The 24,749-nt window shown below is 45.1% G+C and overlaps 1 protein-coding gene across 1 annotated transcript in view; it reads right to left on the bottom strand.

Annotated features, from left to right (window-relative positions):
* The window catches only part of LOC138283728 (embryonic protein UVS.2-like), an 83,604-nt gene that overhangs the window by 37,654 nt on the left and 21,201 nt on the right, over positions 1–24,749 (bottom strand). The window contains exons 2-5 of the mRNA XM_069221773.1: positions 23,440–23,470; positions 23,276–23,341; positions 7,967–8,104; positions 7,182–7,299 (exon numbers count right to left, since the gene is read on the bottom strand). Coding sequence (XP_069077874.1) covers positions 7,182–7,299; positions 7,967–8,104; positions 23,276–23,341; positions 23,440–23,470 — 353 coding nt within the window. The remainder of the gene's footprint in view (positions 1–7,181; positions 7,300–7,966; positions 8,105–23,275; positions 23,342–23,439; positions 23,471–24,749) is intronic.

Here is a 24,749-nt window from a genome sequence, read left to right on the forward strand (position 1 = left end):
CATAGTTTTGAGCGCACAACACTTCTGGAGAATAGATAAACATCTTTCCTCCGAAGGACACACTTTTCTTTGCAGCATGTCTATGGTAACTCCAGTGCAACTTCTGGACTGGAGTTGTTGTGGACTTGAGAAAGTTGACATGAAGCCCTAACCGATAAAGGAGATCGCATGTCCATTTGAAGTGCAGCTGGAAAGGTGGATGCCTTGATTAGCCAGTCATCCATATATGGGTAGACAAAGATTTGGTGCCTCTGAAGATGTGCTGGCACTGCAGCCATGCAATTGGAGAAAGTTCTGGGTGCTGACTTGAGACCAAATGGTAGGAGGGTGTATTGGTAGTGTTGTGGCCCCACAACAAATCTCAGGAACTTCCAATGCTTTATCACGTTGGGGATATGAAAGTAGGCATTGTGTAGGTCGACTGAGCAAAGCCAGTCCCCCTGCCAGATCTGGGGATATATTTGGTGTCAGGCCAGCAACCTGAACTTTTCCTTTTGGATCCATTTGTTGGTAACCTTTAGGTATAGAATGGATCTGAACTCTTTTTTGTCCTTTTTTGGGATGAAGAAGCACCTTGAGTAAATGCCTTTTCCCTGCTGCTTGAGGGGAACAGGCTCTACCACTTTGTTTTGCAGCAGGATGGTGACTTCTGCCTTTAGAAGGTCAAGTTGAGAAGTGGATGACCTTGGCAGAATGCTCAGTGATGGGGTGGAAAACCTGAGACAATACCCATTGAGCACAATGTTCAAGACCCAGGCGTCTGTTGTAATTCATTTCCACTCTGCCAGGAAATTGGTGATGCTTCCTCTCACCAGAGTGGTTAACGCATGCGGGGGAAGAAAAGTTTCAGGGTTTTGAGGCTGGAGGTTGTCGAGTATCCTGACTGGGCTGGTGTGCCGCCCTTCCTCTTTGTTGTTTCCGCTGAGGCTGGTAGAATCTTTTTAATTGCTGCTGAGATCTTCAACGTGGCCACTAATGGTTTTGAACCCTCTGTGAAGTTTAGCAACGCTGGAAAAGATGGAAGAATATTTGTTGCTCTTCAATGTGTCTACTTCATCCTTCATCATTACCATTTCATCGTCGGCATGAGAGCCGAACAAGGTGGATCCTGAAAATGGCAATTTCTGAATGTGTTGCTGAGCATCCGGCTTCAGGGACGTTAGACGCAGCCAGGCATGCCTCCTTAAGGTTGTTGCATGGCAGTACGTGTGTGCTGGGAGCAAGGATGAGTCCGTCCCTGCACTAATGATCTGTTTAGAGACCATTGCACCTTCTTGGAAGATTTCCCCAAAATTCTCCTTCTGATCCCAATAAAGAGCAGGGAGTCCCACAGGACCCTATCGTATCTGCCCAAGAGGGCCACTGCGCTTGCCGCCTTCATGGATGTTGCCGCCGTTCTACAGACTTTGCAGCCTGTTGAATCCACCTTCCTACCCTCTTTGTCAGGAGGAGAGGTAGCAGACCGAGATGTGGCGTGAGATTTACAGGCAGCCAGGATCACAACCGAATCAGGTGGAGGATCAGAACGCAGAAACAAGGGGTCATGTCCCGGAGGACAATACTTTTTTAGTAGCCTGAAAGGTGCAGACTTAGTCGTAGCCGGCATAAGGAAAATTTCCATGGTGGGTTCCAAAAGACCCAGCACTAGTGGTAGCAAAGGTCTGGAGGCTGTGCGCTGCTAGAGTGTCTCGAATATGACTGAATTGGATGGAGTTGGAACAGCCATAGGAATGTTTAGTTTTGCTGCACCTCGAACTAGAACTTCTTGAAAGGTGTTGATATCGTCCACCGGTGAGGTACGAGGTTGAGGCGAGTACAATAGTGTGGGTGAAAAGCCTCTGGTGGATGATGTGGAATCTCCATGGTAGCACTGGTAGTAATGCGATCTTTATCTTTGTTGCGATCTGTGATGGGAGTGGCTTGACCGTGTTGATGAATGGCCAGATGCATTATGGCCATAAAGGGAACAGTGACGCGATCTTGAGCAGGGTCTGGGAGCTGGAGCAGTGCTAGACACTTGCGGCACCAGAGGCAGTGGGGGTACATGTGCCGGGAGATGCGGAGAAGCCGGAAGCACCGATGACAGACCTTGAGGTGGAGGCTTAGGAGGAGGTGTCACAGCCGGCGGAGGAGAGGTGGTGGGAGGCAGAGAAGGTGATGAAGGAAGGAGCACCAGTGAAGGAGAAACATCTCGGGAATGCTGCGATTCCGATGAGGAATAGATCCTTCTTCGTTTTGTAGATTTCTGTCTCCTCAGCGTCAAGGGTCTCTTCGACATCAGTCTCTCTCTCCAACATATAGGTATCGATGTTGAGCAGGACCTCAACATCTAACTGTGATGTCGGCGCTTGCTTCATCGCAACGAGCAAGTCCAACAACGTTGATATACTCCTTGACATCGTGGACCGAGTAGCAGGAGTTCTCAACGTTGTGTGGCATCTTGACGTCGAGCGACGATTGTGTGCCATCGAGCCAGTCTTTGATGGTGAAGTTCCTCCTCTGGACGTCAATCTCCTCGATGTCGACCGGGACAAAAAGCATTTATTTCCTGAAAAACACCTCTCAGACCTTCCACGTGCACCGGAGGCCAAGGGAAGAGCTCTGGTGGAAGACTGACCTTCCCCTCGCTCAGAGGTTCCACTGGCTTCTTGCTGCATTGCCCACTTCTCTCCCTTGAAGGCGAATCTTCACACTATCATGCAGGGTACGCCTGGAATATAACTTGCAGATGTTACAGGAGGCAGGAGGGTGTGAAGATGGCAGGCAGATGATACAGACATCATGAGAGTCTGTTTTGTCCTTTTTTCTACCACAGGAGGGCATTTGTCAAACAAAGAAGGCATTTTATCACGGAAAGATACCTTTATTCCTGTCAGAAAAAGGTACAGATCAAGAAGGAAAGTCAAAAGACATTGAGTGAAACAGTTGTCACTGAGATTCTCACTCAATTTTTGAAGAAAAATCTTAAAAAGGTCGAGCTCAATGCTCCAGGGTCCTGTCAGCAAGAAATGGAAAAAAGAACTGAGAAAGATGGCCCTCTGTAGGCATGATGGGATACTGGGGGACCAGCTGTCCTTAAAGACAAAGGTGGTCATCTCACTTTGGCGGTCTTTTCCTAAGACCGCTGAAGCTGCAGGCACCAGAAGACCGCCATTTTATCAGTACTGCCAGATTTCCCCCACAATTTAGGTGGAAAACCTCCAGTGGTTGTGCTGGCGGTCAGAGGCACAGAGGTAGTTCCCCCGCCTTTCCCCCCAACCAAAAGGACTCCATCAGCTGTATTACAACCTGTAATACGGCCTGGAGGTGTCCTGATGGCGGGGTGCTGCCGGTGATGGGAGCACTGAGTCCCGTCTCCTCAGGGAGGAGCACCTCGTTGGACGAGGTAAGTGTCCTCCACAAGGGGAGGGGGATGTGGTGTGTGAATATATGTGTATGAGTGTGTGTATGCATGTCATGAATGGGGGGGGTGGGAGGGGGAGTATTTGTGCGTACGTGTGTGCCTGTGTGTAAATGTGGTGATGGCAATGCGTGTGTGGGTGAATAAATGATGGGTCGGGGTGCATGTGTGCATGCATGTAGCAAGGGTGGGGGTTGTGTGCGTATGTATGTAGAGGAAAGGAAGGGGGGATGGAGTGTGTATGCATGTCAATAGTGGTTAATGTAGTAAGTGCACATGTGAGTGGGGATGTTGTGTGTGTGTTTGTATATGTGGGTATGTATTTGGGGGTGTTGCGAGTGTGCGTGCGTGTGAGTGTAAGGGTGTTGTGAGTGTGAGTGAGTGTCAGGGTGTGTGTGTCTGTGGGTGCATGTGGGTTCATGTGTGTAAGCGGGGGGTAAGTACAAGGATAGGGGGGTTGAGGAGTAAGTACGTGTACGCAGGCAGGGTGGGGGATCACTACTGGGAACGTGGGGTGGGGGGTTACTGGAGGGTTCCAGGAGGTGGGGAGTAGGAATGTTGTAAGGGAAGGGGGGACTCTTGGGTAGATTGGGGGGTTGGGGGAGTCATCTACCGGCGACAGGAATGCAAATTCCTGTCCCCGTTAGCCTTTCCACCAGGTATTTCGTGGCAGTGCTACTACCATGAAATCCCTGGCGGAAAGGCGACGTGATACCGCCAGCAGTATTGGGTGGTCCACCGGGTCGAAGATGCTTATCTCCGGCCTGTAGGTCCGACTGCCCTGGCAGTATTCATGGGAAAGTGGCGGTTTGGCACAGGCCAAACCGCCACACTCGTAATGTGGTGTTCTTCAACACCGGCGATAAGACCTATGGGCTACACTGCACTGCACTCCTTCATCCTTATCTTGCATTACAAAAAGGTTTGTGAAGGATTTTTTCTGCCAAACTTTCAACTTATTCATGCATTTAAATACATGTGCCTTAGCTATTGGTCCTCTGTAAAGCAAACAAGATGAAGAGTTTCGGACACTGTAGGCTTTCCTTTCGGCTGCATATTGACAGACTTAAGTGACTTTGCAGGCCTTCCTGAAGTAAGGTGAACATCAACACTTAAGAAGATTGATTGGAAAAAGTGCTCCGGGGTCCCCATAGGCATGCAGAACTATTCTACGCTTATGACTATGCATGGAAATCCCCTTCAAGAGAAATACAAGATACAATTAAGAGACCAGTCCCATTGACAAAGAATAGGAGGAGTCATGGCGAGAGCAGCCCTGTTGGTAGACAATACTACACATAATTTATGAGCAGCCTCAGCAGCAGACACTATTACACATTATTTATGAGCAGCCTGAGCAGCAGAGGCTACTACACCTCACTCAGATAGTGGCTTCAGCAACAGAGAATACAACACATTATTTATGAGCAGCCTGAGCAGCAGAGGCTATTAAACCTCACTGAAAGAGCAGCTTCAGCAACAGAGAGCACTACACATTATTTATAAGCAGCCTCAGCAGCAAATGCCACTAAACCTCACTGAGGGAGCAGCTTCAGTAACAAAGAACATTACACATCACTTATGAGCAGCCTTAGTAGCAGAGACTACTAAACCTCACTGAGAAAGCAGCCTCAGCAACATATCATTTTATACATTTTTGGAAGAACAGAAACAGTGGAAGAGAATAATACACACCATTAGGAGAGCAGTGACTGTGGCATAGGCTACTAAATATAAATGACAGGGTAGTCCAGGTGGCACAGAATACTACTCCTCAGAATGCCTAACAAACAGAGAGTACCATTTAAAAGGGGCTCATTCAATACCAAAGAGGACTTTTGCAGTGCTTGTCTTGAGTTGCTCATGTTGTAAACATCAGTGAGAAAACCAATTTACTATACGAGAGGGAATGGACTGGCTTCATGTGCTGATGTATTCCCAGGAAAGATCAAGTGCCCTACTAATCTCACTATGTATTATGGTGGAATGCATCACACATTCATGATCTGATCATAGGAGACTGTCCCACATTCTGAGAATCTCTAAGAGTTGGTGTAAAGATTCCTCAGTATTGTAGAATTGTCCTTCATAAGCTACAAGTACCTCTCAGAAAACAAAGCCACAGAGAGGAGGTATAGAGTATCCATTATCTTTTAGGCATTCAGTACCAAGTTTCACCTTCTCCTTCATGTATCTGCCAATCAAATGAGTAACAAGCCCATCTACACCATTCATGACTGCACTATTGCACACCCACTCAAATTTCACAAATAAATGCCTCAGCATCTTTCCATGTAACAGTTTGTCCTGGCACAGCTCATGATGGCCATCACAAGCTTACATTCATCCTGGGAAGTCCAGAGTACCAAGAAACATTTAAAACCTTCCATGATCATCAACAGGTAGGTTGGGTCTTTTCTTGCTACAGAGTTTAATACAAAGCCCTGTCCTTCGCTTTCCAACTGTTTCAAGGTCCAGCCTTCTTACCTTGATGGAGAACTCTGCTCATATTTTCCGATCAGCTTATCTTCGTCTTCTACATAACCCTAAGGACACAGTGATGAACCTCACCTCCATATACCAACGGTTTGATCTCTGCACCGACCACTCAATCTGAGATTTGTGCTGCGTTAAGTGGGCTTGAATGCAGCCTCTTAAATGTCATCTTCTCAATACTGAAGCACATCAACAATGACAAAGTTCACCTTCTAGTTCACCTAAATCATTGTTTCTAATGTGTTCACCCCTAAGCCTGCGAAGACTTGGACTATGTGTGCATAATTTCTGATGTGTTCTAGTGTGAATGCTTCCCATCTTACCTAGCACTCACAAACATCTCACTAAATGGATTATGGGTGCACCACAACACATATGTTCAGGGGCAAGTTTGCTGAAATGGCGGAGCAGGGCAGAGCAGGGCAGAGCAGGGCAGAGTAGCAAGTGACCTTGCTGTGCTGCCTTGCGCCCCAGGGAATGGGCACGAATGCACCGTATTTACGAAATACTGTGCATTCCTGTCTTTTCTTACTGCGCTGTATACAGGATCATTTTTGCGCAGGAAGAGACACCTTCCTTCACAAAAACAATCCAAGGCGGAGTTTTCCTCTTTCTAGATTTGATGCAGAGGGCAGCACACATCGAAACAGGAAACAAAGGAGGAGAAATAAAGATATTTCTCCCTGTTATGCTTCCACTGGAGAGGCCTAAGATTTTGCTGCATTCCCAAGTTTACACATCCTTGTAAATCGGGTAATGAGTCAAAAATCATGGGTGATGAAGGAGAAAACCCTCTGTAACACCCATGAAATGCCCCCCGGGACAAAGAGTACAGCAACCCACTGACTTGTGCTGCCTTGTCTTACTCCATATCTATGAGGCAATGAAAGGCCATACAAAGTGGTTTTGCGTGGCCTCATGGATATGGTTTTGCAGTGTGCGCCGTCGGAGCATCAAAAATAGTGGTGCTCCAGCGGTGCACTGGGCTATAAATATGCCACTCCATGTACCAAGACTCATTGCTATGTATTGTTTCTCAAGTCTATCAATACTTCATTTACCTCGCCCTTCAGGGGCAGGGACATAATTTCAGAGTTTGGACATTTATGCAATTGTTAAATTGAGTTCAGTTCTGCATTTGTGAAGAAAGGGGAAACACATCCTACATAGTCAAGGGTAAGCTGGCTCCTTTTGCTGTCATATTTGCTAGAATATGAAAATGTGTTATCTGCTAGAAGGAGAAATGTGTTCCTAGGTTGGATACAGGAGCTGGCCCTGTCTTTACCCATTTCCAGATGAAATCTGGACGTAGTCGGTTTCTGCTGTTCGATTCACAAAGCGGATGCAGGTCATTGATGTAAATTCTTTCATAGCTTCAGTGATTTTAGCAACATCACTAGCACCTGCAAAATATAGTAGAGAATGAAGATCTTGTAAAAAGGAATAACTGAAGACATTCAAAATAAACATAGTATATAATTTTAAAGGATATGGGGCCATATGTATAATTTTTTACAATAGCGATTACCTAATTGTGATTTTTAGCGAATCATAATTAAGTAATCGCTATTGGAATGTATGAAACTCCAGGAGTTTCTTCTTAAAGGAAAATGGGAACATTTAAAAATGAAAAATAAAAAAGTTTTCTTTTCATTTTTTCAGAGTAGGCAGTGCCTGCTCTTAAACAATGTTTCCGCATGCATTCACAAAGGGGCAGGGGTCCCTTGGGGACCCCTTCCCCTATGCGAATGGGTTACCACCTACTTGAAGTAGGTGGTAACTGCAATTGTTTTGCAACCGCATTCACGGTCACAAACCAATCATACATACCTCTGCGATTCGGTATTATGAAGGGACGCCCTTGAAATGCCTCTTCCTAATACCGAATGGGTATGTAGTCGCAAATCCAACTTGTGATTTGGTAACAAGTTACTGAATCGCAAATTAGACTTGTTACATACCAAAACGCATTTTTGGGATCGTAAACGGCCTGTTGGGCCGTTTGCGTTTGCAAAAATATTTGATATATCTAGCCCATAATCTCCACCCCTCGGGCAGAAAAACACTCACCGAAACCACTGACAGTGTAGGGTACTTTAACGGTTCCATCACTAGATTTGGGCCAAAAACAGCTGCTGTCCTGACATGTGATGGCACTGCGGCCAGGTTTCACAATGATGTCTCCAGCATGCAGAAGCAGGGAGCTCTCTGGAATGAAGGCGGAGACATTGTTACATTGATTTAAAGCTCTTACCATTACATTTAGCAGAAGTAAATAGTACATAGCATGTAAAATGAGGAAATCTGCAACCTCCAAGGGATTCAACCACCAACCCATTAATAAATTTACCATATAATTATATACTATGCCATCATAAGTCTGGATAGGCCCTTCTACAAATGCAAGTCTTTTCCTAATTTGGCGAATAGGGGCTTATTTTTAGGGAATTGGCGTAGGGCAGCACCCTAAGCATTGCTGCACTGCCCTACGCCAAAGTGAAAGGGCAGAAATACACAGTATTTATGAAATTCTGTGAATTCCTGTCTTTCCACCTGGAGCTGGCGCACATGAGGCTGCATAGCGCCTATGCAGGCCCCCATTGTAGGAATGTACTCTCTTTTTGTCAAGGTTACCCCCACTTTTTTGCCTGTGGTCAGTATGCTTTGACTGTTTTTACTGGGATCCTGCTAACCAGGACTCCAGTGATTGTGCTCTCTCCCTCAAAATGTGATTGCCTAGGACTTTGCACTCCCCACATTTGGCATATTGGTGCCCCCTTATAAGTCCCTAGTATATGGTACTTAGGTACTGTAGGAAGCTGGCCTGGTGTGTGGTGAGTACCTATGGTATTATCACCTTATACCAGCTCCATGTATCCCCTATTAGTATGGTGTAGTCAGTGTCTAGGAAGCCAGGCTCTCTAGAGGTAGCTGTGAATGAACGGCCAAGACTTATCTAGGAGACATGCAAAGCTTATGCAATACCACTGTAGTCACATAGCACTTACACATATGAAAGAACCACACAGTATTACAAAAATAAAGGTACTTTATTTTAGTAACAAAAATACTAAAATACTATATAGGCAATACCTCAACTGGAGGTAAGTAAAACACACTATTATATGTACAGTAGCATTCAGGAATTAGCAGAGAATGCAATAGAAAACAGGGAAAACAATAGACACTACTGAAGGCCTGGGGGGGGGATCAAACCATATACTAAGAAAGTGGAATGCAAAAGTCAGGCCCCCACCCAAGGAAGGGAAATTGGTAGAGGGGAGCTCGAGGAACTAGAAAACCCATAAGGTAAGTACCAGTGTGCCCCCCAGCGACTAGGAGAAAAGAGGTAAGTAACTGGTTCTCACCAAATCCACCAAAATGACTTCAGAGAAGGATATTGCAAGACCCAGACAAGACTGCAAGAAACCAAAGGTGGATCCTGGAAGAGGAAGACCTGGAAAAGAAGGGCACCAAGTCCAGTTCACGGTGGAGTGTCCAGTGGTGGTAGAAGCTACTACTGACCCATCTGTGGATGCAGGATCTAGTCGATGGTGAGACAAAGGCGGTCAGCAATGCAGCCCTGGAGCAGCTGAAGAGTTACTGAGTAATGCAGTCGATGTCCCATGCTGGATGAAGAATTGTAGTTGGTCTGTGGTGTGGGAAAACCACCAACAAGTCTTGACTAAGGCAAATGTCACGAACGAAGAAAAGTGGAGCAGCCGGGGACCAGCATGGTCCATGGGGACTCAGCCCCCGGAAGGGAGTCCCGGTTGACCCTCAGCAAGTAGGAGAGTCAAAAGAAGAGGTGGCTGCCCCCACAGATGACTCACAGGCAGCAAGCACATAAATCGCGGTGAGACCCATGCAGCACACCTAGTAAGGAGTAAAAACGTCACAGGAGAAGAACACAGAAGGCTGTGCATAGCAGGGAGGAGTGCTGGCAGCTGGGGCTACTCAGAGCCTTAAGGGCCCTCGGAGGAGATACCAACAAGCCTTGGTAGCTGCAAAAAAAACAGTGCATGGGGAGACTGTCCTACCTGGAAAGACAAGGACTTACCGCCTCCCAAGTCTGAAGAGAGGACTGAGGGGACCGCTCTAGACCACCACCTGTAACACAGGATCCACGAAGCTCTGGAGGAGAGGAGATTCACGCAGCCAGTTGTTGTTGCAGTTGGTGCCTGCAGAGGCAGGGGAGTGACTCTTTCACTCCAAGGGAGATTCCTTCTTGCTTCTTGTGCGGACTGAAAACTTGCTGCCCTCAGAGGATGCACAGCTGGGGAAATGTTGCAGTTGCTAGAAGGAGCCAGAGAAACAATGTTGCAGAGCAGAGTTGTGGCTGTAGTTGCAGATTGTAGGTTTCTGTGGAGTCCTGTTGCAGTTTCAGTGGCCAGAAGTCGAAGCAAATATTGCAGAGGAGTCCTGCTGAAGTCTTGCATGTCGAATCTGAGGACTCACCCAAGAGGGAGACCTTAAATAGCCCTGAAAGGGGGATTGGTCACCTAGCAAGGTGACCACCTATCATGAGAGGGCTGAGACGTCACCTGCCTGACCTGGCTAATCAGATGCTCTTAGAGGCCCTGCCCTCATTGGATTCAAGATGGCAGAATCAAGTGGCCACCTGGAGGAGCTCTGGGCACCACTCCTGGGGTGGTGATGGACAGGTGAGTGGTTACTCCCCTTTCCATTGCCCAGTTTTGCACCAGAGCAGGGACTGAAGGTCCCTGAACCGGTGCACACTGGTTCATGCAAGAAGAGGACCAAATGTGCCCTTCAAAGCATAAAAGTAGCTTGGGGAGGCTACCCCTCCAAAGCCATGTAACACCTATTTCCAAAGAGTGTTACCTCTCTCTCCCAAAGGAAATCCTTTGTTCTGCCCTCCTAGGCTTGAGCAGGTCAAGCAGCAGGAGGGCAGAAACCCGTCTGAGTGGGTCTCACTGCAACTGAGGGGCCTGCTGCCAGAGATTCTCCTGACTGCTGAGAGTCACCCCAGACTCCCCTCGTTGGGTCGAGTCCTCTGGGATCTACTGGTCCTCTTCAGCCTTGCAACTCGTCTTCTTCTTCTTTTGCACTTGCCAAGGCTTGTTGGTAGTTCTCCAGCACCACTGATCAGCTGCAACTTGACGGATGATGTGGGACACCATCTGCATCACTTCAGGAACTTCTCTTTATCTCCCGTTCTGCACTGCTGGTCTTCTTCGTCCTCCGTTGACGTGGTCCTGCATCCACAAAAGGGTGGGTAGTGGCCCCTGCCACAACAGGACACTCCATCACAAACTAGACTTGGTCCCTTTCCTTTGCAGGTTCTCTTCTGCCAGAATCCACCTTTGGGTTCTTCTAGTCTTGTTTGTGGCTTGCACAATACTTTTCCAAAATCCTCCTGTTGGGTTTGGGTAAAACCAGGTACTTACTTCTGCTCTCCTGGTCGTTGGGGATCATTCCACTTTCTTAGTATATGGTTTGGCCCTCCTTTAGGGCCTACATAGTTTTCTATTGCTTTTGCCACTGCTTATTACTTTCTATGCTCTTTAATGATTGCTAATGTGTATATAATAGTGTCTTTACTTACCTCCAGTTGGGGGCTGTCTATTGGTATTCTAGTATTTGTGTTACTCTAATAAATTACCTTTATTTTTGCAACACTGTGTGGTTCTTTTATGTGTGGTAGTGCTGTGTGACTATAGTGGTATTGCATAAGCTTTGCATGGCTCCTAGACAAGTCTTGCCTGCTCATCGACATCTACCTCTAGAGAGCCCTGGCTTACTAGACATTGCCTACACTTCACTAATAGGGGATCCCTGGACCTTTTATAAAGTGATAACACCATAGGTGCTCATCACTCACTAGGCCAGCTTCCTACACCCTTGCACCATGGTGCAAGGGTGTCCGCATTGCATGCAGGATTGTTTTTGTGTAGGAAGGGGCACCAATCCAGAGAGGTGTTTTCAAAGAGTGACAAAGGAGGGGAAATACAAATATTTCTCCTTGATGCACCAGCTCTGGTAAGGTGTATGGTTTTGGCGTTTCTCTGGGTTTACGTGATGGTGTAAATCTGGGGCAGCATCAAAATCTATGGGTATTGCATTGGAAAACACACTGCAATGGAACGCTTCCTGGTGTACAGTAAGGCAACGCAGTGACTTGTGCTGCTTTGCCTTACTCCATATCTATGAGGCCATGAAAAGCCACACAAAGTGGATTTGCATGGCCTCATAGATAAGGTTCAGAGTTTTGCACCGCTGAGTTCCAGAAAATGTGACACTCTGGCAGCACAAGCCTCTAAATAATAAGCTCCAAAGTATCTAGTTTTTGAGAACAGATGCCATGTGTAGAAGGTGCCTCTCCTTCCTGCTGATACATCACTTGTAGCTTCAAACCATTTTGAGGTGATACAGATATTTTGAACCACAGCACCTAACCCTTTTCATCACTATCCCTTTTTACTGAATCCATGTTCCACTTGTATATTTCTACTTCTGCTAGACACTTCACTCAAGCACCACACACCTCCTTCCAGCACAGTTGAGGGACAGTTGGATCAAGGGATGAGTGTGCGACTCAAAATTATGAAAGGTAAAGATTTGTAATCTTGAACCATTATTCTTACATTAAGTGGTAGCATTAAATTTAGGGTCACATTTACTAAGCTTTGGTGCAGGGCAGCGCCGCAAGCCTTTTTTCCTGCGCCACCCTGCATTAAAACAAAAGGGCAGGAATGTGCTGTATCTATAAGATACAGAGCATTTCTATCCTTGTCCCTTGCACTGGTGCACAAATTGTTGCCTAACTATAGGTAGCTGGCCTAGTGTGTGGTGGGTACCTAAGGTGCATACATCTTATACCAGGTCCAGGTATCCCCTATTACTGTAGTGTAGGCAGTGTCTAGAAGTCATGCTCTCTAGTGCAGGAGTGCCCTCACACACAGGCAGTTGCACCCTGCCCTATGGACTAGGAGAGCCTACCATAGGGGGGACTTACAGTGACCTTTTTGCAATGAACTGTACTGAAAAGGAGCATGCACCTTTTCATGCAGGCTGCAATGGCAGGCCTACAGTCACATTTTACATGGGCTCCCTATGGGTGGCCTAATACATGCTGCAGTGCATGGGGGATCCCCTGGTACCCCAATGACCTGGGTACCGTATACTACGGACTTACATGGGGACACCAGTATGCCAAACGTGGGGTGTATGTGGTTTAAGTAATCAAGTTTAAAGGGAGCGAGAATAATCACTGGGGTCCTGTTTAGCAGGATCCCAGTGAATACAGTCAAACACACTGACAACAGGAAGAAAATGGGTTTAAAATGGGTTTAACCATGCCAAGAAAGAGGGTACTTTCCTATACGAGCGCCAATGCAGGCACCCTTGCACCAGTGTGCAAGGGTGGCTGCTTTGCAGGGATGATTGTTTATGTGCAGAATGCAGAACACATAGAAGAAGGAAAATAAGGGGAGAAATAATGTTATTTCTCCCCGTTGCACCACTTTAACGCCACCCCTGAGGTGGCGTAGAAATCTGATGCATTTCCAGACTTGTAAATCTGAAAATGCATCAGATTCCTTTCGATTCCATGGATGTTGCGTGGGAACACCCACAGCAACACCCATGGAACGCCCCTTTCACACATGCATGAAAGGGGTCCATATGTTAATATGGGCTGGGACACTTCACCACCGGAGCATTAAAAAAATGAACCTTTAGCGGCCCTGTGTGCCGCAGGAGGCATCGTAAACTAGGACCTCTCTGTATGGCCCAGATTTTCTAAAGGTTTGCGCCAGCCCAAGAATGATGCAATTTGATGCAAATAATTTGTTACTTACTTGTAACTCTTGTTCTCCAGTATTGATATATTTTATGGATTCATTCCCCGTTGTTGAAGTGGGAGTCCCACAGTACAATAGTAAGCAATATATATCAGTATAATAGGCTGCAAAGGGATTGAATAGTTCATCTTACAGCCTATCTATGTCCTTTTTAAAAAAAATTACTGAAGTTGGCCAATGACCAATCAGGCAACAGCACCCTCCAGAACACTCCCAGTAGTGGCACCTTCCCTCAGATTTTCTAAGCACTAGTAGGAAATACCTCACCAGCCAAAAAGGAGAGCCTCTGAGGGGAGGCGAGTGGGTCGCATGTGAGTCTACAAACGATATCAATACTGGAGAACGAGAGTTACAGGTAAGCAACTAATTCTTTCTCCAGTATGGGGACATCTTTCATAGATTCACATGCTTGAATCAGAATAGTTAGCAGTGCAATACATAACCAAAGTAGCCATGAATAAAATAGCGGATGGTGGGCGTAAGATTCTAGATAGATAGCTAGATAGCTAGATAGATAGATAGATAGATAGATAGATAGATAGATAGATAGATAGATAGATAGATAGATAGATAGATAGATAGATAGATAGATAGATAGATAGACAGACAGATGGGCAGACTGCTTGATCCATGGTTGTATCAGAAGTATGCGCTGCATCCAAATAGTATTGCTGGGTTAAGGTGTGCTTGCTCTTTCAAGTTGCAGAAGGACAGATATTTTCAATGGACAACCCAACAAATAGAGCCAGTGTTGTGGCAATTGCTCTAGTTGAGTGTGCTTTTGTTTTCTGTTGCAAAGCCTGCCCACCTTACAGTGGCAGAACTGGATAGTAGACGATATCCATCTCACTAGACTAGACTAGACTGGTTGCCCTTATTGTTGCTGCCATAGGCCACAAAGAGTTCATCAGTTGTGTTGATATCTTTAGCTCATTGCAAATAAAATTTCAGACATCTCTTGACATCAAGAGAATGCAGTGTTTGTTCAGCTTGTGTTTGTGGATTAGGGAAAAATGTTTAAGCATAACTGGTTGATTGAGATGAAAATCGGTAGGTACCTTTGGAATGAACTTGGGATTGGTTCACCATGTTGTCTTTGAATTGAGGGAAAGGTTTCTTGAGAGTGAATGCTTGAATTTCACTTACTCTCCTAGCAGAAGTAAGGGCTAATAAGATAGCCACCTTCCAAGCGAGGAATTTTAGCACAGATCTGTGGACTGGCTCAAATGGTTATTTAATCATTTGGGACAACACAATGTTAAGCTGCCATGTAGGTAGGGATGATTTTATTGGTTGAAATATCCTCAAGAGTCAAGATCAATCTGTGCGACCATAAGGAAGCAGAACCCAGAGTTTGTCTATACCTTGACATTGCAGCCAAATGCACTTTGACAGTGAAGTGAGTTAGGCCAGACTGAGCTAACGATAGCAAAAACGGCAACACCTGTTCAGGAGACATGATAGGATGTATATTAGATTTTTCGCACCAAATACAAAAACGCTTCCATTTGAGGGAATATGTTTTGTTGGTACAGTAGGCTGCAGCTTGCGCAAGAATCCTATGGCAATCGTCTGGGAGGTCTAGGTGCTCTAGCTCATGGTGCTCAGGAGCCAAGCTGCTAAGTGTAGCGAAGTCTGGTCTGGGTGGATGACCTGGTGATTGTTCATTGACAACAGTGTCGCGTGGGCTCTCATTATCCTAAATGAGACTACTGGATTTCTAGGCAGCAGGATCGATAACGGTGTGGGAGACTGAGTCTGACCCACGTGTAAGGAACTCTGTCACCCTAAATCCGGTTTTTGCTCCGGCTAACTAGCAGTGCCTCATTTTTCCCAGGAGGAAGGAATGATTTGGCAGCCGAGCGCATGACATCTTTGGAACTTCTCAGGGAAGTCGTGGTCACTCAGATCCAAACCAACTCTCTTATTTCCAATATGATCTCATATACAGGTAGGACCATCATTACTCAGTGGACCTAACCTAACTTGTGCAACTGTGTGTGGGAGGGCGCCATCAAGCCAATTATGGTGTTCTTGATAAGATAGAGGTATTTCTAAATAAGCGTAAGCCCTGTATTGTCCAGGGACATTCGCAACAGTGTATTCGTGAAAAGTATTTGTACCCCATCTACCGCTGGAAATGCGACCCAAGAATAAAAAAGTTCTGTCCTATAGGCTGCATGGGCATCCACCACAAAAGTGACTGGACCCCCCTGGACTGTTAGTCCATGTGCTATCAGATGTCCTGTGAGCGGGTGACGCATATTGATTGCTATATTCACTACATTAGGATTCGCCATTTATAAAAAATAGCTCCAGGTCAGAGAAGGCACACCATTATCGGGGTTTTTCCTTTCAAAGTTCAAGCTTGAACAACCAACCACTAAGCAATAGGAAGCACCTATCCTGTGGCGGCGGAAAGCCTCAGCCCCACGGACGTCTCCGTATACGGAACCGAGGAGTCAAAATATATATGAGACCAAGAGAGTCAGTCGGACCTAAACATTAGAGCCAGACCAATCGTTGGCCGCGCCATGTCGCGTGGACTCTCATTATCCTAAATGAGACTACTGGATTTCTAGGCAGCAGGATCGATAACGGTGTGGGAGACTGAGTCTGACCCACGTGTAAGGAACTCTGTCACCCTAAATCCGGTTTTTGCTCCGGCTAACTAGCAGTGCCTCATTTCTCCCACGGGGAAGAAATGATTAGGCAGCCGAGCGCATGACATCTTTGGAACTTCTCAGGGAAGTCGTGGTCACTCAGATCCAAACCAACTCTCTCATTTACAATATGGTCTCATATACAAATGACAAAGACAGTATAGGTTTTATATACTGTTTTTAATAAAACAACTGTATTTTAGAATATAAGGCGTGAGCCGCAATAACCAGAACAATACAACACAGTAGGATTGAAATAGTCACCAGGAGAGTAAAACATAAGAATAAAGCTATCATATTTCCTAACAGTTTCTACTCTCCCTCTGCTTGTTCTATTTAGAGCACAGCATGTTAAGCTTCTAGCTTGCCTTTCCGAATCACCGGGGAGACATACGCCTTCATACCCGAGCAAAGGCCTGTGATCTCGTTCGGCATCTGCAACGAGGCAGTCAGCGTCTAGCTGTGGGTCTCTGGTCGGAATCTCCCTCTTGCGTGTATTGGGACAATGAAGTGATTTTATAACTAACATGTCATCGCGATCACAAAATGTCCCTACGCAGGAATGCCAAGTCTAAACTCCTACCACGTCTATCGGCAATGTACCAGACTGTATCCTTGACTGAAGCACAGAGTAAATATGTTATGGAGAACTCCAGTGCTGAAGTAGGCAAAACAGTGTGATATGAATAACAAAACAACACCATAGAACTGGCTATTCTAAAAATAACAGTACAAAGCCTAATAAAAAGCATGTAGAGCAAAGTGCACAGAGGCTCTAAGCTGTCAACAAATGAATAAAATATATTCAGGGCAAAGTGCATAAAGGCCTAAAGCCTGAAGCTAAAGCGCAACGAATACGTGAAACTGACCACACTGCAACAGATCCGATTGAGGCTTGAGTTGGATGTGGTTGACAGCATGAGTAACTCCATAAACCAATGCTGTCTGGGTCAATGTGGGGCTATGAGAATCAACTGGCATGCAGCTTCCGATCGATCTTTCAAAGAACTCCGGGAATAAGTGGTAATAAGTGGAATCAGGGGGAAAGCGTAGACATAGATCCCAGACCATTGCATCGAATGGGCATTCCCCCAAGATCCTTTTTGCTGGTGCCTGCTGGCATAAAACTGTAAAACTGGCATTCCTTTTTCTCTTTAATGCAAATAGATCCAGACTGGGTGAACCCCATTGCTGAAAGATCATGTCTAGGACCAATTAGTTCAGCTCCCATTCGTGACACCTCCGGGACGTTCTGCTCAAGGTGTTTGCTAGAAAGTTGAGTACTCCAGGGAGATGTTCTGCCCTTAAGGTCATTTGATGCCACAGTGCCCAGCGCCAGATTGTTTAAGCTTCTTGTGATAGAGTCTTGGACCGTGTACCTCCTTGTTTTTGAGGTAATGCATACGTGTTGTGTTGTCTGTTCTTTTCAGCACAGCAGAACCTTGAACTCTTGGCAGAATAGCTTGAAGAGCCAGTGCGATTGCACTGAGTTCTAGGAAGTTGATTATGCATCTTCATTTGTGTTGGGATACATTTGCCCTGAATCTGTAAATCTTGTAAATGAGCTCAACATCCTTCCTAAATAAGCATCTGTTGAAATGGGAGGAAGGAAAGTTAGCCCGCTGAGAGGTAGTTGGTGTTTGTCCACCAAAGAGCTGCTTTCATGACAGGCAGGATGTTCACGATGTCATCAAAGTTGCCTTCTGATTGGACCCATTGGGTGTCCAATTGCTCTTGGAAAGGTTGCATCTTGAGACAAGTATGAGGTATTAAGAAATTGACTGAAGACCTCATGCCCAATAGAGGCTTCATTACGCGAACTGAAGCACACTTTCTTTTGGACAGAAGATCAGCTAGAGTGGAAATGTCTGCTGTGAGAATGTCATGTCGAGTAATGTGTCGAGAGTGGCTCCCAGAAAGGTTATCCTTGCGTAAGGCGAGACTTCTGGAAATCTGCTGTAAGACCCAGTGTTTGAAAAAGATGAAGGCACCTTGCATTATACCTCAACGCCTGCTGGGAAGATGGAGTCTTTATCAACCAGTCGTTGAGATATGGGAAAACTTGAATGTCCTGTTGTCGCAAGTGAGCTGCCACTGGAGCAAGTAGCTTTGTGAATATCCGGGGAGCAGATCGGAGAACAAAGGGGAGAGCTTTGAACTGATAGTGAGTACCAGCTACTGTACACCTGAGGAATTTCCAATGGTTGGGGTGGATGGTGTATGAAAATAGGTGTTTTGGAGTTGCAAACGTGTGAGAAAATCCCTGTGATTGAGGAACTTGAGAATTTCTTGCAGGGAAACCATGCAGAAAGATTGTTTATTCAGGTAACTGTTGAGTTTCCTGAGGTTGAGGATGGGACACCACCCCCCTGACTTCTTCCTTACAAGGAAAAAATGGGAGTAAAAAACCTTTCCCTTCTGTAAATGTAGAACATGTGCTATGGTTCTTTTTCACAACATGGCTATAACTTCTTCACATAGAAGACAAAGTTGGGTTGGAAGAAATTTTGTCAGTGGAGTCTGGGGCGGAAATTGAGTGATCTCCAGAGTATTACCATGTTCGATGAAGTCTAAAGCCCACCTGTCTGTTGTTATTTTGTTCCATTAATTTAAATAAAGGGATATTTTGGCACCCCCTGGCTGTTAGGAAGGAGATATAGCAGACACTTTGAAAGTGTCACTGTTTCCTAGCGGGGTCTCTGGAGGAAATGGGCTGCTATCCTCTTGGATGCCAGGAACAGGCTGCCGATGGTGGAAGTTGATAAGGTTGATATTGGTGGTAGGCTAATTGAAAGGGCTGCTGATATGATTGCGGCTGGTATCTTTCATATTCGCTCGGATACGAATATGATCCATGGCCACCCACACCTTGAAAATGAGTCTTGCGGTATAGAAGCTTTCAGAGAGATCAAGCTGTCTTTGTGTCTGCCTTTATATATTGCACAGTGTCATTGACGTGCTTTCCGAACAAGGAGTCGCAATCAAAGGTATATTGAGGACCTTGGTTTGCACTTCCAGCTGAAACAAAACGGCTTTAGGCCAACCTTTACATCGGAGCACAGCCGAACCTGCCAATTGGTGGAAGCAAATGGATGCAATGTCCACTGCGCAGTCAATAGTCTTGGAAGCCTCTGTTTCGCCCTCATGAAGAATATACATGGCTTCAGACTTCTTATTGTCAGATAATTGATCTAGATACAAAGCTATGTCTGACCACATCTGGCAATCGTAATGCTCCAGAATATCTAGGGAGTTTGCAGCACAGACAGTTGTACCAGACATTACAGTGAATAGCTTGTCAATGTTATCCAACCATCTACCATCTTTGTCCGGCGGAGATGTAACTGAGAAATCACCGAATCAGGAGAACAATTAACCAAGCAGGTGTGTCCTCTGGAGCCTTATACTTTTTATCTATCCTAGGAAAGACAGCAGGAGAAGTGGCCGGCAAAATTCACAATTTTAACTCCTTCCTCCCATATCTAATCAACAATTGGAATTTCTCTAATCGCCTTTCTAGATTGGTCCTTAAAAACATAAAGAAAGCAGTCTGTCTGCTTAATAGTTATGGGCAGTTGAAAATGCTTTGCTGCTCTCTCCATCAACATGTGGAAAGCACCAATATTTGCAGGTAGAGAATCTGCTTGATGAGGTGGTAGAGGGGAAGGTTGAGGGATGCGGTAGTCATCTCATTCACTTTTTGTGGTGTGCTTGTCAGTTATCTCACCTTCCTCCCTCTCTCCATTACTATCATCACTGCCTGATGAAGAAGGGTCGTCTTAAAGGTGAAAAGCAATACATGATTGCAGAGTCATCCTCGGCGGAGAAGGTGGAGGAAGATGATCTGGAGATGTATGAGGCTGTGCTGCTGATGGTTGTGTTGCAGCCGGATTTGGGAACCGCTTGTAATAATCTTGCAGCATACTTTGTAAATCTTGCACCAGAGTAGCTGAAACCTGGACCATGGCTGGTAGTGGCAGAAGAGGGTGATATTGCTGGTGTTGCCTTGGGCAATGGTGACTCTGGTACACAGGTTCATAATAATCTTGTTCCTCATCATCATCATCTTCATACTTTACATGTAGTTCAGAGGGACTGTATGCTGTTCAAAACATCCCCTGGTTGTCATCAGAGTCCTGTACATCCAATAGATGACTGATTACAAGAGAAAACACTTCAGCAGCTGATGTGTAATCAGCATGGAAACGCTGTGGTGAAAAAAAAGTTGCTGATAAGGTCGTCGACAATGAAGGCAATAACAGTGGGCAAGGTCTTTTCTTTGGTTTTGCAGATTTTTCCAAATTTTGCGCCGTGAACTGTGTTGTTGATGGATCGGTTGTCGATGGTGAATCGACAAGGCGGCCGTCGACGAGGTGGTAACAAACAGTGCCATTGACAATGCATTTGTTGTCAATAGTACCCACGACGATACTGTTGCCTACAGTGTTTGCACAGTCTTAGTGGAAGTGACCGTCGTGGTTGTAACGATGGATCTTGTAGACGTAGTAATTGTTGAAGAAGTGGTCTTAGTCATTGCTGATACTATCGTCGATGTTGTCATCGTGGGTATAGAAAACAGCAGTGAAAGCGTCATCGGGCTCCCATTCACTATCGTTGAATGGCTTCAAAGTTTTCGGTACTGTCAACAATATTTTAACAGTCATTTTTTATGTTTTTTTTAAGCTGGTTCTGAGGAAGATTTAGGCTTCAACAGAAGGGCAGAAGCAGGAGTAGAGGCCTCCGATTTTGAATCAGAAGAAATCCTTTTACGTTTTTCTTCAGATGAGGAACCTTCAGCAGATCCAGGATGGGTCTTTTTTAAGGCTTTTCTGGTATGATGAGGAGAATCATGACTAGATCTTTCCCTCTTCTCAGAAGTTTGTGAAGATTTGGAGCAGTCACTACCTTCTCTCTCAGAAACAACAGCAGTCTTAGAATTGAGCTTTTGGAGTCATATTAAAAGTCTTCCCTCACGTGAGGCTTTTAGATTTTAGAGGAGAAAGTTCTGGATATCTTGCAATCCCTCACCTTATGTGATGGGTGAAGACAATAAATACCCTCCTGATGAGGATTTAAAGAATGAAGTCTTTTCTTGGCCAGAAAGGTCCTTTTGTAACCAGTTCTGACATACAGGGAAGAAAATAGATTGTAGATTGGGAAACCTGAAGAAAAAACAGAGCAGAGCTCAGGGAGACTCCCTCACACACTACGTGCAGTGAAAATCTGGGGGAAGATGCTTCTGCTGGGAGTGTTCTGGAGGGTGCTATCGCCTGATTTTCATTGGTCAACTTTGGTCCTTTTTTTTAAAAAAAAGGAAGGACATAGATAGACTGTAAGATGAACTCTTCATTCACTTTGCAGCCTATTACACTGATATATACGGCTTACTATTGTAACGTAGGAGTACTACTTTGACGACGGGGAATCATACAAGCATGTGAATCTATGAAAGATATCCCAATACTGGAGAACATGGTGCATGCTATTGTTATACGGGCTCCTACTAAGGTAGTAGGACTGCTTATTAGGATGACAGAACCTTAGAATGTAGGGGATCGAGTCCTTCCACACCATCAGAAAACGCCGGCCTAACCCTTGGCTGGCTCACAGTGCCTCAACTAAACCCCTAACCTGACCGGGGTGGAAGGTGATTATGGCAACCTGAACATGACAATCTGTCTCTCCATGGAAGTCATGGAAACAGGTCTCAGCCTTTCATGCATACCCAGGTGAAAACACAAGACAGATATGAGCTACGTTTTCACAACATTCATTAAAACAATCTTAGTCTTGCTTGGAGAGAATGAACTGCAATAATTAGGCAGATGAAACAAAGCAAAGTTACCAGCATTATGAACATGGTAAAGATGATGAAAAATCCAACCATAGTGAATGGTTTCTAAAGATACTAGAACTTCCAACCTAGCCCTAAGAAAATACTAAAAGCATAGCAGGTGTACCCTTCTACCTGGCCCGATTTAAGGGACTAACCTTGGCCCATATCTGGATTAGATTAGCACCAGCAGAGCTCCTTGCTGAACACAGCATTCTACCCAGGATGGTCATGGCTGGAATGCCCGTCTGCCCCCTCTAGATCAGTGCATCATTTATGTAATAAAATCACATTGATTTAGAAAAACAGCTCTGATGCATAGTTATATCTAGATGTTAAAAGCTGTCTCATGAAAGGGCAACACAAGCACTAGGGTATCATGTACTGTGTTCCTAGCCTTAAACAAAATGTACTGTTTGCATGCTGAGAAGCATCTCACACAGTATATTCCTAGAATAATATCATGGAAGAAAAGTGTTTCAAATGTCACAGTTAAAGTGATGCAGCCAAAATGTGTACAATATAAAATATATAACAAACCTAAAAAATGAGTGAAACAACTTGGATAAAAGAGGGCCTCATGACACTACTAGCTATTCAGTGTGAAAAGGTTTTTTTGTCCTAGAAAGATGGCATTTTCACAGTACAAAAACTGTTTTGCATTGCTTCGCTTTAAGGTAGTGTTCATGCTGCCTTACAGGGTTGGTCAACAGAAACACCTATATACTTTGACACAAAGCCTGCTCTACTATGTTTGACATGCTTTGCATCAAAAGTAACGTCTGCTTAAAGATGAAACCAGAAAAAAATGTATTAATGTCTTAAAAAAATCTGCACTTTTTATGTGTGTCAAGGTGCGCATCGAAACTATGGGAATATACTGAGTTTCTCTACGCACAGGTATGTGTAACAGAACAGTATGCCTCCAGTATAAAAGCTATACAGGCCACACACATCTCTGCACCATGGTGCTACCATGGACTGTTATTGCTCCAAGTCTTCCCTGCGTTGCTATCCCCATCCGCAGCTCCCACAATCCTCTATGTTTTGCTCTTACTTTCATTCTCTTTGCTGATGATCTCAAAGACATCCAAGTTTTTTGCTTCAGGTGGGTGTTCTGCATCTGGAAGAAAAGGCACATTTCCATCTCAGATCAGAACTGAAACTGCTGACTATGTACATGTCTCACATGCAATAATGAGGGGATACCACGTTACTTACCAAGATGTGCCTCTGGCTTTTCAAAGAAAACCTGAAGAAGGAAAGGAATAACCATGTTAAATCGATTAGATGTATCTCTGTGAATTTCAAAATGCAGGAGAATTAAAGAATGCAAGTATCTGATAATGTATGTTAATAATAAGTGACTGCACCTGGTCCATATGTAAACGCCACCATATATGTAACTATACCTATTGCATACATGATCCCTCTAGCCAGCATCTTCTGCTCTCATGATATCAATGTCTTCTCCTATGCTGACAGACCACAACTCATTCTCTTCCTCATGGACGTCCAGTACCTGGATCAAGCTCAATACCTGCATGGCCAAATTGTTCACTGGATGAAGACCAATTGTCTAAAACTGAACATTGAGAAGGAATAGTTTCTTACCTGTAACTCCAGTTCTCTCGTAGGGGTATTTTCATGATAAGCGCTGAACCTTGGAAGAAGGAAAAACTGTGTATGGTTCCTGAGTGCAAAGGGCCTGGATCTCATTAACCCTGCGAGCTGATGTAATTGTTACAAGGAAGGCAGTTTTCCAAGTGAGAAGTTGGAGAGATGCCTTGTGTATGGGCTCAAAAGGATGCTGCATTAGATGTGAAAGAACTACATTAGGCTCCCATGGCGGAGGTGGACACTAAGTAGGAGGAAAAAGCTTCTTTAACCCTTCTAGGAAGTCTTTAGTGACTGGAATTTTAAAGAAAGAGGTTTGTGAAGTACTTTTCTTGTATGGAGTGAGAGTTGCCAGGTGTACTTTGATGGACGAGAATTGCAAGCCAGATTTTGCTAGCTGCAAAAGGTATGGAAGAATAACATCTTTTCTGCATGTTGTGGGATCTATGTTCTTGTCCAAACACCAAATGCAGAATCTTTTCCGTTTTAAGGTATATGCTGATCTGGTAGACAATTGTTTTGCCTCTCTTAGAACGTCCATACAGTCTTGCAGCAGGTTAAGCTGACCATATTGCACTGGCTCAGGAGCCATGCTGTCACATTCAACAATGAAAGGTTGGGATGTCTCATCTGACCTCCGAATTTCGTCAGAAGGTCTGGGCTGCATGGCAGACTGATATGTGGACGGAGTGACCAGGGAAGAAGGTCTGGAAACCACCACTGCCTTGGCCATTCCGGAGCGATGAGGATCATCCTCGTTTTGAAGCTGGACAGTTTGATCAGGACTGCCGGGATCAGGGGAAGTAGCGGAAAGGCGTAAATAAATTTGTTTAGACCAGTCTATCCATAGGGCATTTCCCAATGTCCCTGGATGGTGGTATCTGGAGGCGAAGTTTAGGCATTTTTTTGTTGTC

Source organism: Pleurodeles waltl, chromosome 3_1 (genome assembly GCF_031143425.1).
Source record: "Pleurodeles waltl isolate 20211129_DDA chromosome 3_1, aPleWal1.hap1.20221129, whole genome shotgun sequence".
In the NCBI taxonomy this organism is placed as follows: Eukaryota; Metazoa; Chordata; class Amphibia; order Caudata; family Salamandridae; genus Pleurodeles; species Pleurodeles waltl.